At 42.9% G+C, this 14,902-nt stretch overlaps 1 protein-coding gene across 1 annotated transcript in view; it reads left to right on the forward strand.

The window, feature by feature from the left end:
• Nucleotides 1–6,548, forward strand: part of FAM3D (FAM3 metabolism regulating signaling molecule D) — a 49,861-nt gene extending 43,313 nt beyond the window's left edge. The window contains exons 9-10 of the mRNA XM_032238893.1: nucleotides 2,660–2,786; nucleotides 5,181–6,548. Coding sequence (XP_032094784.1) covers nucleotides 2,660–2,786; nucleotides 5,181–5,270 — 217 coding nt within the window. The 3' untranslated portion in view covers nucleotides 5,271–6,548. The remainder of the gene's footprint in view (nucleotides 1–2,659; nucleotides 2,787–5,180) is intronic.
• The last annotated feature ends 8,354 nt before the right edge of the window (nucleotides 6,549–14,902 follow it).

Consider the following 14,902-nt stretch of genomic DNA (forward strand, 5'->3'; position numbering starts at 1 on the left):
CGGGTCTTTTCCCATGTAAGATTAAGAGTATCTTGGCGATGTTTCGACAAGGTCCCACTCATCATCTTCAGGCTGGTGATTTTGGCTTTGTGCTTGTGCGAGCAAAGCGTGATCTAAGCTGCCGTCTTTCTATAAATATTGGTGGGTGGGTGTGGAGTGCTGGCTTTGTTGCTGTAAGCGGATTGGTTGGCTGTGTGATAACATCTTGATTAGTTGATGGAGTTGATGAAACAGATTAGTCGGCTGTTTCATAACATCCTGTGTGGCTGAGGTACTGGCTGTGTGCCTATTGTTCTTTTGTGTTGTAATGACCTGGGTAATGGGCTGTGTGGTGACATCCTGAGTTCTATTGTAGTGATATCCTGAGTCCTGTGCTGCAACCTCCTGTGGGGTTGGCTGCGTTGTAACATCCTGAGCCTTTGCGTTGTAACCTCCTGAGTTCTATGGTGTAATGTCCTGAGCAGATGGCTATGGTGTAACATCCCAGGCTTTGGTTTGGTTCCGAGTTTGCGGTCTGGCCATATGTTCATGGAGTGTGTCTGTTTACTTTGTGTGGGGGTCAGAGTGGGGTGCAGCAGTTGGTGATGCCGCCATGGTTTGGCTTCTGGATGGTGGTTGCATTTGGTCTATGGGATGGGTTTGGGTTTGAGTCTGGTGAGCGTGATTGGTGGTTGCGTCCTGTGTTGTTCTGGGTCCGGTGTCAGTTTTCATGGCTGGGACTCGTTTGTTGACTAGGGCTAGTTTCCAGATGTCTGGTAGGCGGGAGGTATCATCAGGGTTAATCATATTGTGGGGGTGTTTCTCTATTTTGATGGCTTCCATAATTATTCTCTTGTTGAAGTGTTCAGTTTACTCTCAGATACTCTCAATCTTACACAGGAAAAGACCCAAATACACCAAGACCTGTGTTTGTGTGTGTGTGTGTGTGTGTGTGTGTGTGTGTGTGTGTGTGTGTATACAATATATATAATGTTTGAAGACATGCTTCTGTAAGTTGCAAGATATCACATTTATAAATGGCTCTGAAGGTTTTTTTCAGCTGCAGAAATATGGGAAGATGTGCTAAAATTCTACCTTATTTAAATGAACAGTAAAGCAATTTGGATTGCTAGTGCTGTAGTATTCTAGTGCTGTCCTAAGTATGTCCTAAGGATGCTTGGGTGGTTTAGGGGCAGGGAATTTTTGGGATGTGGGGGGTGATTGTCATGTGTGTTGGGCCTGGTCTCTGGGTGTTATGTGAATTTTGTTGTATGGGTATACTATGCATATACGTACAATGACAATAAACTATTCTCTATGATGCAAAGGGACGAGGTGGCTCAGTGGCTAAGATGCTGAGCTTGTTGATCAGAAAGGTCTGAAGGTCAGCAGTTCGAATCCCAAGTGCCACTTAATGATGTGAACTCCAATTACTTGTCCCAGCTTCTGCAAATCTAGCAGTTCAAAAGCATGTAAAAATGCAAGTAGAAAAATAGGGACTACCTTTGGTGGGAAGGCAACAGTGTCCTGTGCGCTTTTTAGTCATGCCGGCCACATGAGCACGAAGATGTCTTCGGACAGTGCTGGCTTTTCGGCTTTGAAACGGAGATGAGCATCACCCCTTAGAGTCGGGAACAACTAGCACATAATATGTGCCAGGAGAACCTTTACCTTTAAGCATATTGCAGTCTAATGGAAGTACCTCCAGGGTATATAGGAGTATATCAGCAACAAATGTTGGATAAGAAGGAGGGAGGGAGGGAGGTTGATTCATTCCTGGCTAAAATCATCTCACAGTCCTGCTTCTACTTTTCTGGAAAAGGATGGTTTGGGATGAATGCAAAATATGTTTGTTCTTCTTTGTCTCACACCAACTTAAGAGCATTCAGAATCTCAATTCAAAACATCCTGTTTCGATAGTTTCCTGCAAAATAGCAAAGAAAAAGAAAAATAGAGACAGACAGCCTACAAACGGAAAATTTAAGAGTGTTTCTCTTCTCCGTCTGCCTGGATGGAGAGGGAAGCTCCTAAAACCTTTGGCTCTGGGAACCACAGAGTTGTTGCATAGATGAATGGAAATAGCTAAAAGAGAAAATATTTTATGCAACAGATTTGGTTGACAGAAAATAAGGAGAAACTATCTGCAGTCTGAATTAGCATTGTATAGATGGATCTTCTGAAGTGGTGGGATTGAGCCAGTTTGCACCTATTCAGGAGAACCGGTTGTTAACTTTCTTACCAGTTCGGAGAACTGGTTGTTGGAAGAAACCTCCTTTTGTTTTTTTCCACTTTACAGGGCTAATCCTGTAAGGAAGGCAGAAAGGAAACACTCTGGTGTTGTTTCTAGCCTAAGCTTTATTCCCCTGCTTACAGAAACTGTCTCTCCGGTTAACCCTTATTACATTGTAACAGCTAAGGCGAAGTGCCCATCAAAGTGAGTGATGTTGAGTTGGCCACGCCCACCCAGTCACATGATCACTGAGCCACGCCTACCCAGCTGGTCAATACGGCAGAGAACCAGTTGTCAAATTATTTGAATCCCACCACTGGTCTTCTGCCATCTTCTGAAAGGCTGAAGTGTTGCATTGATCAATTTGCTAATTCTGCCACTGTTATCCTCCACACTTTGAATTGCTGTGTTAAAGGAAAAAATATGACAAAATGATTTTCTGTCTCTCAGGCTAAATGATGAAGCCCGGAAGTTATTTTCTGACTTAGGAAGCAAATACGCTTCCCAGATGGGTTTTCGAGACAACTGGATATTCCTTGGTGGGAGCGGACTCAAAGACAAAAGTCCATTTGAACAGGTGCGTTGTGGTAACAATGGCTGTGTACTATAATCCCAAGTGATCTTATATGGTTACTTAAGAAAATGGCAGAATCCAAAAAATCCTAACCCCCCTTCAATCCATTGACTATTAGGACTACGACAGAACAGGAAATCCCCTTTCCTGGCAAAGAGGAAATCCTTTGTTAATGTCAGCTCCCAAAACTGGGTTAATCTGGTCCATTCCCATGGCAGGTATTCTTGTCAGCCCTTAGATTTAGCCAAAGGTAGAAAAGAAGAGTATCTTGGGATGTGCTTTCATGTGGTTTAGGGCAGGGGTGAGCTGCTGGGGGTTCGCACAGGTTCGGATGATCCTGTAGTTAGGATTCTGCCCAGTTCGATGAACCCACAAATGCCATCCCTGGCTGGCTCCGCCCATTCCATCCCTCCCACCCTACCACTCCCAGGAGTCTCCACGTGGTCTCTTCATCATACAAGGTAAGTGCAGGGCCGCATGGAGGCTCGGGGAGGGCAAAAAACGGGCCTACTGGAGGTTCCCGAAGTCCGGAAACGGGCCTGTTTCCAGCCTCCAGAGGGCCTCTGGAGCCTGGGAGAAGCAGTTTTTGCCCTCCCGGAGGCTCAAAAAAAACTTCCGGAGCTTGGGGAGGGCAAAAAATCCCCCACCCCGGCTGTGGTGCAGGAGGCCGACTAGGCCACACCCACCATGGCCACGGCTACCCAGCAACGAGGCCGCAAACCTGTGGCTGGAATTTTTGAAGCCCACCCCTGGTTTAAGGTACGGTAGCAGAATCTGTCCAAGCCCCCCTCTGCTTCGATTTATACCTAGCACAATCAAGGCGAGTTGTTTCAAGTTCCTTTCTTATACTTTGTACTTTCCTAGAACTTGGGTATTTTTTATAATTCTTTTGCTTTTTATTCTTCTGCTTCTCTGAATCCAACCCACGTTCCTTCACACCTCTGGAATTAAGATTTTCAGCAGTATTGCCCTGTGGCTGGCTTGCCTGCTTTTTTTCTTTCTCTTAGAAGCTAACATTTCTATATTGCTCTATCTCTGTCTTTTATCTCTGGTGGTAATCTTCAGTTTATGACCGTTGAGTTAACAAAGGTTAGAATTAACAATGGCCCCAGAATGAATGCCAGTAGGTGGTTGTGTCTTTAAATACAAATGATTTCAGATAAAAGCATGTTTAAATAATTGTAGTTAAATGAGAATTGTGGTACACTGATAGTAAAATACATAAAGATTTTTGATTTAAAATGTACAATTCAATATGAATGAAGTATAAGTAATGATTGTGGAAGAAACGCACAAAATGTATTTGTAACCAATCGACACACTTTCTACAAGATGTAATGAAGGATGATTCTTATTTTGTGTTTTTGTTCAATTAAAACAATAAAAAAACTTTTCAAAAAAAAAACAATGGCCCCAGAAAGGATAATTTATAGCCTGCAAAGCACTTCTGAGCATCACAAAATGCCACACCACCACCTTGGAGTCACATGGTTGTAATCTGGGTTTTTAGAAACCTGTTGCTCTTAAAACTGCAGGCTGTCCTCGATTTACAACAGTTCATTTAGTGACCATTCAAAATTACAACAGTACTGAAAAATGTGACTTATAAACCATATTTCACCCTTATGACCATTAAAGCATCCCCATGGTCATGTGATTTATATTTGGATGCTTGATGACTGGTTCGCATTTATGACGTTTGCAGTGTCCCGGGGTCACGTGATCACCTTTTGTAACCTGTTGACCAGCAAGGTCAAGGTGGGAAACCAGATTCGCTTAACAATGATGTTACTAATTTAACAACAGCAGTCATTCACTTAACAAATGTGGCAAGAAAAGTTGTAAAATGGAGCAAAATTTCTCACTTAGCAATATAAATTTTGGGGTCGATTGTGGTCGTAAGTCATGGATTACCTAGTGTAATACTTAGGAACAGTGGTGGGATTCAAAAAGATTTACTACCAGCTCTGAGGGTCTGGTTTTGTGGGTGTGGCTTTGTGGGCATGGCAGAGGAAGGATGCTGCAAAATCCCCATTTCCTCCCCACTCCTGGGGTAAGTTTACAGCAAAATCCCCATTCCCTTCCCACCCTACTAACCTGCTTTCCAGCTCCGTTCTCCTATTCAGGGCAACAAAAGAAGATCAGCTGGGAGGCAGCAGGGGCGGGGCCAGCCTATTTGCCGATTCTCCACACTACTTAAAAATTTCCGCTACTGGTTCTCCAGAACCTGCCAGAACTGGCTGAATACGACCTCTGCTTAGGAAGAAATATCTACCAGCTACTGAGATGAAGAAGTTAATGCTTTGCTTTTGTGGAATCCATATTCCTATTTGTTGAAAAGTATAACTATCCAAAGCAAGTGCCTCATTTTTTTTCTCTTTTTTTCTTTTTCTACAGCATTTGAAAAACAATAAGGAGACAAACAAGTATGATGGATGGCCTGAAATTCTGGAAATGGAGGGCTGCGTCCCTAAGAAGATAGAGTAGCATAAAATGAATTTTGTCACAAGAATGAACTGTGGTCTTATCAAACAGATATTTTTTTTACTTTGCCTAACAATCTGGGATGGTGAATTTGAAATGACTCAGTCTTCAGTCCTTGAGGTTTTGAACTCGAGTTCGCTTCAACCTGCTGGTCTCAAATGGAGTAACCAAAAGGGTCAGTTTTTCTATGTGTAGGAGTCTTTTCACTACTACTCTGACATAGAAGTAACGAGTTCTGAAGAACTACAGGCCTATACTTCCAGCTGAACTAATGTTTTGGGAAGTCCTGTGATGATTCTAGACTTCACAAATACAAGAGCAAATCCTTCAAAAAGAGGTTTTGGAGGTGAAGATATATGCAACATAGGACAGTGATGGACATTGTTTCATTCTTGGGAGCCGCATTTAATATTCCAGCTAAATCAAAGACTGGCAGGCTCAGGAATTTAGGAGTGGATGTTGAGGTTGGACAAAGCACAGTTTTTGGATTTCTCTTTGGTTTGTTTTACATCATTTAAATTCTGTTTTAATCCGCCATTGCAATTTTGTGATATATTTGTGCTTCAAAATAACATGAAACCTAGCTCCCAATTTTGAGTACACCATGCTGGCTACCAAAACAACCAGGATTATAATGAAATTAAGACTTGCTGCTTGGGTAAATGCAGCCACTAGCTCTGAAACTGACTTGGACAAACATCTGGGAATGTCTAATGGATGGAGACTGTTGCTCAAATTGCAAACTAGTGGTATGATACAAATGACTACATTCATATTCATTTACAACATTTGGCATGATGGCATAATTAGGAAAATAATGTCATTATATGAATGAATACATTGACGCAAATCATGTCAATTATATAATTTGTATAATGATATCATTATAGTGTGTGCACATGTGGAAATTTGGTCTATTATTTGCAAAATCTCTTGAATCAAGATTTGATAGAGTTTTACTATATTTAAAAAAAAGGTTGAACCCCCAAATCTTCATAGTACCCAACTATTATATCATATATCCCTTTTTTAAAAAACTGTCAAGCATTCCAAAAATATATTATGTATTCTGGTGTTATTCTGGGTCAGATGTGAAAAACCAGGTCCATATATGAAGGTTCAATTTAACTGACTCATTGCTAAACAGCCAATGGAGCAAGAATCTTGTCAACAAACAATCAGCACTTGGTTCGAGTTAGATAAGGGTCAATGGCACTCGGGTGGGGGGTGTTGAACTTAGATTGTGGTTACCAGGGACGTGCAGTCACTAGAGGCAAGGAAGGCGTGGCCTCACCAGTCATGAGGAAAAGAAAAAGAATTTTAAAGATTTTTTTAAAAAATAATTAAAGCCAAGGTAGTTGCTGCCAGATTCACAGTGACTTGCTTTGTGTTAACTATAGGAGGAGGCCAGAGAACTAGGGGCCTCCTGTGCATAAGGAATTTTTTGCCTTTTAAGAGATAACCAAGGGTTAACAAGCAAAAAATGCCTTATGCAAATGAGGCACGTATTCTCTCGCCTCCTGTAAAGGGCATTTTTAGAGGCTTTTTAGAGTTCTCTGGGAGCAACTAGCTCAGTCTGACAGAGCTCTGGCCTTTCATGAGGGGAGGGCAGGGCAGGGCAGGGAGAAGCAGAGTTGAAATCGTCTCTGAAACAGCTGGAAAAAGTGTGGGGGGGGGAATTCAAAAAGTTTGATTGCATACAAAACCACGTTGCCTTTTCAAACACACACACACACACGCACAGCTGGATAAAAGTATATAAGCCCAGCTTCACTGATTACAAGTTTGAAAAGGCAACGTGATTCATCTGCAATCAAAGGCCCCGATTGGAAGGCAGCAGGGGAATGGTGGGTGGGTGGGGAATGGCAGAGGAGCTGCTTTCAAGCCTTTGGAAAATATATCCAATCCAACTTCTGTGTTTGTGTTTGTTTGAGAGTGAGTGAGTGAGAGAGGGATCCAACTTCTCTGTGTGTGTGTGTCTGTTTGAGAGAGGGGGGAGGGAGGGAGAGAGGGAGGAAGGAGGGGGAGGGAGAAGAAAAAGAATGGGAAAACTTACTTTGCAAGGAGGAAAAATGCTATCGCTTTAAATCGGAACTGAGCATGGCTGTGGAATTCTGGGAGTTGAAGTCCACAAGTCTAAAACAATTGCTGCCTCACCAGCCATAAAGCTCACCGCACGTCACTGGTGGTTACATAGGGATTTTAGGTTGATCCCTCTTTTCACCTCTCCACCTCGTTCTGCCAGTCCTTCTGCCACCTATTGGCACACTGAAATATTTGTGCTTGTTTATAAAATATATAGATTGAACCAGTAGTGGGATTCAAATAATTTAACAACCGATTCTCCCAGAATCAGGTTGGCTGTCGTGGGAGGCGTGTCCCATCCCCATCCTCCAACTCGGTCATACATGTGGGACAAGCCTCCCATGACAGCCAATCTGACTCTGGGAGAACCGGTTGTGAAATTACACCCACCCCCCGGACCCCTGCTATCAAAGTGGATCCTAGATGCTGGGCTGGGCTTAGTTGTGCTGCGCTACGCTGTGCTGCAAGGGCAAAATGGGCAATGGAGCAGCTGGCAAGAGGGAAGGAGGAGGAGCAGGGAGAGGAAAGAGGGAAAATTGCCTTCTCATTCACTCGCACCTGCTACTCCATTGCCTGGTTTTCCATCATAGCGCAGGACCCAGGATCCACTTGGATAGCAGGGGATGGGGTGTAATTTAACAATCGGTTCACTTGAACCAGTGCAAACCTGCTGAATCCCACCACTGTACTGAACCCAATGAAGCTACTTGTCAGGATTCCAAATAGCATCCAAAAGTAAATCAGAGTCCAAGGCAGAGTATTGCTCAAAGTTCCAATTTATTAAGAGAGCCATGTTGGCACATCTGGGAAAACCCGAATCTGAAGGCTTCCCAGTTTTCCCACCCAGTTGAAAGTTCAAGATCTTGCCCCCACACCCACATCCATCACATGGTCCAATCTCCCACTGCCTTGCTGGCAGCTCCACTCATCCAGTTCCAGTCAGGTGCAGCAGTGCAGAGACAAAGGATGACCTTGGCTTTCTAGAAAGACACTTGTTTTGGCTACACAGTAAATATCTCCATGCATTCCCCCCTCCCATTCTCCCACAATAGAAAATGTGTGGTAGGCCTCAGATACAAAAGAAAGATGGCTGCAGGCATAACACTACTCAGTTTTCATGCTTCAGATAGTCACTCCACTTCTTTCACCCATATCAATTCTCCAAAATGATGTTATTCCTGATAGAGTCTAATATCTCATCCTTCAAGTCACTCTTGCTCAGAGAACTGTTTTGTCTTCTCTTTTTAGGTAGGTAGGGGATAGAAAATGTCCTCCTACTTCTGGTTTCTTGGTTTTCATGGAAACACCTGGCTGAATTTGCCTAACAAAATAATGGATCCTGCCAGTCTTGTCCAACCAGTTTGACTTCCATAAATCTCTTCTATTCTGGGTCTAGTTTGTTCAGTCATAAAATCTTAGTCTTGGAAGATGTGTGAAAGGTCTCCTGTCATTTTTTTTATATTTATTTCTTTTATCAGATTTACAGAGCTACCAAAGTCAATCAACTCTAATTGGTTTACTAAGCAACTAAAAAAATCTGTTAGATGGCACGAATAAAAACGAATAAAAACTCATAAAATTAATATAAGACAACTATAGAACATAGAATAACAGAGATGAAAGGGACCTTAGATGTCTTCTAGTACAACCCCCTGCTCAAGCAGGAGACTCTCAGCCATTCCAGGCAAGTGGCTGTCCAATCCCTTTGTGAAAGCCTCCAGAGATGGCGCACCCACAACTTCTTAATGCAAGCTTTTCCGTTGGTTGATTGCTATCACCATTAGGAAATTTCTCCTTAATTCTAGATTGCTTCTCTCCTTGGTTAATCTCACCTTTTGGTGTTCTGGAAAATAGTTTGATCCTCTCATCTTTGTAGAAGCCTCCCAAAGAAAGCCATTCCTCATCCCAAGTCCTAAGGAAAGGGCCAACTTCAAGGAAGGCAGGGCCAAAGCAACACAAAACCCTGAGTGGAAAACTATAAAGATAAACTTGAAGAAGTTAAATAAGTGGAACCACTATCACAGGGGTGTCAAACTCAAGGCCGGGGGGCAGAGTGTTTAGATCTGGCCTGCTGGGCCACCCTGGAAACAGCAAAAGACCAGCCCACGGTGCCTCTGCCAGGGAAAACAGAGCTCAGGAGGGTCACAGACAGCGACCCTACCGAGTTCCATTTTCCCTGGCAGACGGTTGCAGGACGCTGTCGCAGCCAAAAACAGAGCTCATGAGGACTGCAAGTGATCCTCACAAGCTCCATATCCGCTGGCAGTGGGTTGAAGGTAGCCGTCACAGCCAAAAACGCATACTGGGGAGCCCGTTTTCGCTGGCAGAGCGCTCAGGCCACCACAGGCGCCCCCGACACAAGTGACGTCGAGCTGGTCAGGTCCACCTTAGCCCCATGAGATCAAACACAACTTTAATGCAGCCCTCAATGAAATTGAGTTTGACACCCCTGCATTATCATGGTTTTCCAGATATCCACAGACTGAAGCTTGAAATAGCTCACTTGTGATTCCATCCTATAGTTTTGTTCTGTATTTTGGGGAATAAAATATAATAAACTTTCTTTGCAACAGGACTTTCAGACAAAGCTGCTGCCCTAGCTTGCCTCGCTCCAACCGACTGCTTCAGAGGCAAACATTTCTACACTTATTTTTTTTTTTTCATTTCAAGGTAAACACTTTATTGAATAACCAAAATGTTTTGAATTAGGTACAAAAGTAATTGGAAGTTGGCCTGTCAAATTCAGCTTCTGAAGAACAGGCTCTGTTCCGTGAATCGAACTTCATATTTTGCTTTGAGATCATTCTAATTTGTACAAGATGGATTTTTCATGCTTTCTCATACACTCGAGTGGAGACAGTTTTGTTCATAACACACTCCACAACCAATTTACCATCCACTATTTTTCTTTTCATTATGGTCTCTTTGCCATCCCATTTCTGCACCTGATTGAGTGAGCCATTGTCTAGTGTCACAACACTCTCTGCACTTCTATTTTTTCCAAGGATAAAGCAACAAGTTGCAATTTCATCTTATAACCAGCAGGTGGAAATCTTTCCTTAGGAAGAAATAGAAAGAAAGAAAATGTTGGAACTTTATAGTCCTAGGTTGATTTCTTTAAATCCAGGGACATATTGCAAATGACAAAACCTGAATGGACACAAAAGTGCTAGCCCAAATAAAGCTCTTTCATGCCCCAATAATTTGAAGATGCAGTCCATGCTTTTTATATTAAAATCAGTGCATATAATTTACATTTCTATTTATAGCATATTTAGACGTTGCATTTCAGTCCCATATGTGGCAAACAGATATCACCAAGTTGATTTGCCCCATTTTTGACATGACTCACCATTATCCCTCTCCCCTGAGGCCCTTCCTCTACTATAATATCCATCTTCCAGATCATCAGCACACTCCCCCAATTCGTCTATCGGGACATTTCTCTTGGATCAAGTCCACTGCCCATCAGGATTCCAAATAGCATCCAAAATTAAATCAGAGTTAAAGGCAAAGCATTCCTCAAAGTTCCAATTTATTAAGAGAGCCATGTTGGGACATCTGGGAAAACCCGAATCTGAAAGCTTCCCAGGTTTCCCCACCCAGTTGAAAGTTCAAGGCTTTGCCCCCACACCCACAAGTCCATCACATGGTTCAATCTTCCACTGCCATGCTGGCAGCTCCACCCATTCAGTTCCAGTCAGGTGCAGGGTGCAAAGACAAAGGATGACCTTGGCTTTTTAGAGAAAATTTTGTTATGGCTACATAGCATCTAACTCCATATAACCCTGTCACATTTTCCCACAATAGAAAATGCATAGTAAGATAATCAAAAGTGTGGAAGGCCAAAGATCCAAAAGAAAAGATAGCTACAGACTTGACACTGCCTTTCCTCCTAGCATGTATTTTTCAGAAAAACTTCCAATATTCATTTCTGGACATAACACATCACCCTCGCCATTTTCTCCTCCATAAACACCCAATTCTGCTTTATCTTCAATAGTACGGACTGTGGTACTAGAAACTTTTAAGGAGAGGGAAAGAATCAAAGCTTCAGAAAGCAAGAATCAGAATGGTACATTCCTTAAATTTTGCAAAAAGGAAGATATTATATTAAGTCATGTATGAGCCTTTACACAACTTCATGGGGACATGGCTTAAGGTGTACCATTCTGACACATGATACAACTTCAAGGAATCATTTTTTTAGATGACAGGGAAATTTCCCTATTTTCATATAGTGTAAAAGGTAAAGGTTCTCCTCACACATATGTGCTAGTTGTTCCCACCTCTAGGGGGTGGTGCTCATCTCCATTTCAAAGCCAAAGAACCAGCGCTGTCCGAAGACGTCTCCGTGGTTATGTGGCCAGCATGACTAAACACCAAAGGAGCACGGAACACTGTTCCCTTCCCACCAAAGGTGGTCCCTATTTTTCTACTTGGATTTTTATGTGCTTTTGAACTGCTATGTTGGCAGAAGCTGGGACAAGTAACAGGAGCTCACTCTGTTACAAGGTGCTAGGGATTTGAACCGCAGAACTGCCAACCGTTCTGATAGACAAGCTCAGCATTTTAGCCACTGAGCCACCGCATCCCTTTCATATAGTCTATATCCTATATAATGGTTTTTGTTATACCAATCCTGAAGAGGCAACCTGGCAATTCTCAGCAAGGATAAAAATTGTTACATACTACTTTCTAGCAGTCAATATACGGAAAGGGCAGAGAGAATAACCTTGAAGAAGATCCCCTACCAAGGCAATGGTTAGATAAGAGGGATTTGAGCCATGGCCAAGAGAGCATCTTGAAAAAATGTCTCATACAAGCCTCTCCCTACTTCACCTGTAGATAAAGGGAAGGAGGAAAGAAGTACATTCAGAATTGAATGTGAATGCACAATGAAAGTAATCCCGGAATTACTGCGGAATATGGCATTGGGTTCTTAGTCTGGTCTAACTTTTAGCATTGACAATACAATACGAAAGCAAAAATATTAGTAGACGTTGATACATCCTGGGAACCAAGGAAGGGGGAAACCTATATCTAGACATAGATGAACCAAAGAGGCACTTGATTTGTTCAACTGCTCCTCTGGATCAACCTGTTGAAGACACAAATTATTTGCAGCCGCTCTAAGGCTCAGTGCAATTGATTCAAAGCCCTCCACCCTCCCAAGTCTTCTACAAATATAGAAGATACCAGGTGTGACTGCTTGATACCACAATAAAAGGTTCCCGGTAGATCCCAAAGGTGCTTTTTCAGGAGGCACCTAGATTTTCTTGTTTTTTCTGTGAAGACATTTCATTTCTCATCCAAGAACCATCTTGAGCTCTGACTGGATGGTGGGGAACGGAAGGATTTATATATCTTGCAGTCAGCTGGTTATTTGCATCCTTTTCGAGAGTTGTTGAAGCACTTGGAGATTTATCTATATCCTCAGGGTCACCTGAGTATCTGTGTCCTCAGGGTCACCTGAGAAGCAGTGGTGGGATTTAAAAAATTTACTACCAGTTCTGTGGGCATGGCTTTGTGAGTGTGGCTTTGTGGGCATAGCAGGGGAAGGATACTGCAAAATCCCCATTCCCTCCCCAGCCCACTAACCTGCTTTCCAGCTCCGTTCTCCTATTCAGGGCAACAAAAGAAAATCAGCTATGAGGCTGGGAGGCCGTGGGGGTGGGGCCAGCCTATTTGCTCGCTCAGCTGCTGCCCCTCCTGGAGTTCACAGGCAGAGAACAAAACCACATACTCTTCTAACCCTCCAGCTCTCCTACATTCAGCTCGGCGCGACTCAGGTTACTGCTTTCTTTGGCTTTTTTAAAAAAGCTTCATAGCATATTTTATTTCCCATCTCCAATCTGAAGCATAAATTTGCTAAGGCACGCCCACAAAATAACACCCACAGAACCAATAGTAAAAAAAATTGAAACCCACCCCTGCTCTGTGGTAGACCTGTCTCTTGACAGTCCCAATCTACGTCATGATAACTCTGGGGTTCTGCTCCAGTTGAGGGTTTCTGGCTGGCTTTCTACAGGAGAATGGAAAGATTTGGAAGGCAGCTGCAGCAAAACGTACACTGGACTTGCCTCTTCCACTGCTGGTGTGCTTGAGTGGGATTTTTTTTCTCAAAAGCTCTGTTCCTGCATTACCATCAGAAGAAGGTTGCAATGGCCAACAGTCAATGCATTAAAATGCATCAAAAGGTACAGTGTGCAACCTGGGTTTTGTGTTGTTGGCTACAGAGCCAATGAAATTGAGGCCTTTTCTTAGAACAGTATTTCAAATAGTAAAGTCATCTTCTAGCCAGGAGGTTGTCTTATAAAAGGATTATGAAGTTGACATTGAGCTATTTTCTCATCTCGAATATTATTTCATGTTCTCAAGACTGCTATGAAACTGTCATTACATGCTTTGGCAAATCTAGTCTTTCCACATTCTTGTTCCTGCGTTAGGTCCTCCCAGAAATCCAACATTTTGAAAGTACACTATATTGCCAAAAGTGTTCGCTCATCTGCCTTTACTCGCATATGAACTTACTGTAAGTGACATCCCATTCCTAATCCATGGGGTTCAATATGACGTCGGTCCACCCTTTGCAGCTATAACAGCCTTCAATTCTTCTGGGAAGGCTGTCCACAAGGTTCAGGAGTGTGTTTATGGGAATTTTTGACATTCTTCCAGAAGCGCATTTGTGAGGTCATACACTGATGTTGGACGGGTTTACGTGGCCCACCACTTCGTGGCGGAGTTGCTGTCATTCCCCAAACACTTCCATGTTCATATAATACAGCTGACAGTTGACTGTGGAATATTTAGGAGCAAGGAAATTTCACGACTGGATTTGTTGCACAGGTGGCATCCTATCACAGTTCCACGCTGGAATTCACTGAGCTCCTGAGAGCGACCCATTCTTTCACAAATGTTTGTAAAAACAGTCTGTATGCCTAGGTACCTGATTTTATACACCTGTGGCCATGGAAGTGATTGGAACACCTGATTCTGATTATTTGGATGGGTGAGCGAATACGTTTGGCAATATAGTGTATATCAAGTGTCCTGGATTCTGCATAGTGTCGGAGATTTATAAAGCTGTTTGAATAAAATAACAAATGTGATCTTGTTCTGCGGTGACAAATTGGCCATTGGTGGTAAATGACAGTTTTGGGAAAGTGGAGGCTTAAGAGAAGATTGCTGCCATGGTACCAAGCACTGCCTACAAACATCTTCTTCTGTCGAATCTATCCATTTACAATTTGTGAGATAGATAGAATTAATGCGGGGGGGGACAATAATGAATTGATCAAATGATTTGGAGATTGAAAGAGCCCTCTTTTTTCCCTTCTTAATTTGAGCTACGGCTGTAACAATAATGGTTGTGGTTAAAATCTGGCTTACTCAATAAGCTTTTCATCCTGGCACTGATGATGTGAGATTCAGCTGGTTCAGACCAGTTTAGGCCAGTGGTGGGTTTCAAAAATTGTTCAAACCTACTCTGTGGGTGTGGCCTCCTTTGTGGGAGTGGCTTGCCATCCATGTGACCGGATGGGAGTGGC

This window comes from Thamnophis elegans, chromosome 2, assembly GCF_009769535.1.
Source record: "Thamnophis elegans isolate rThaEle1 chromosome 2, rThaEle1.pri, whole genome shotgun sequence".
NCBI lineage: Eukaryota > Metazoa > Chordata > Lepidosauria > Squamata > Colubridae > Thamnophis > Thamnophis elegans.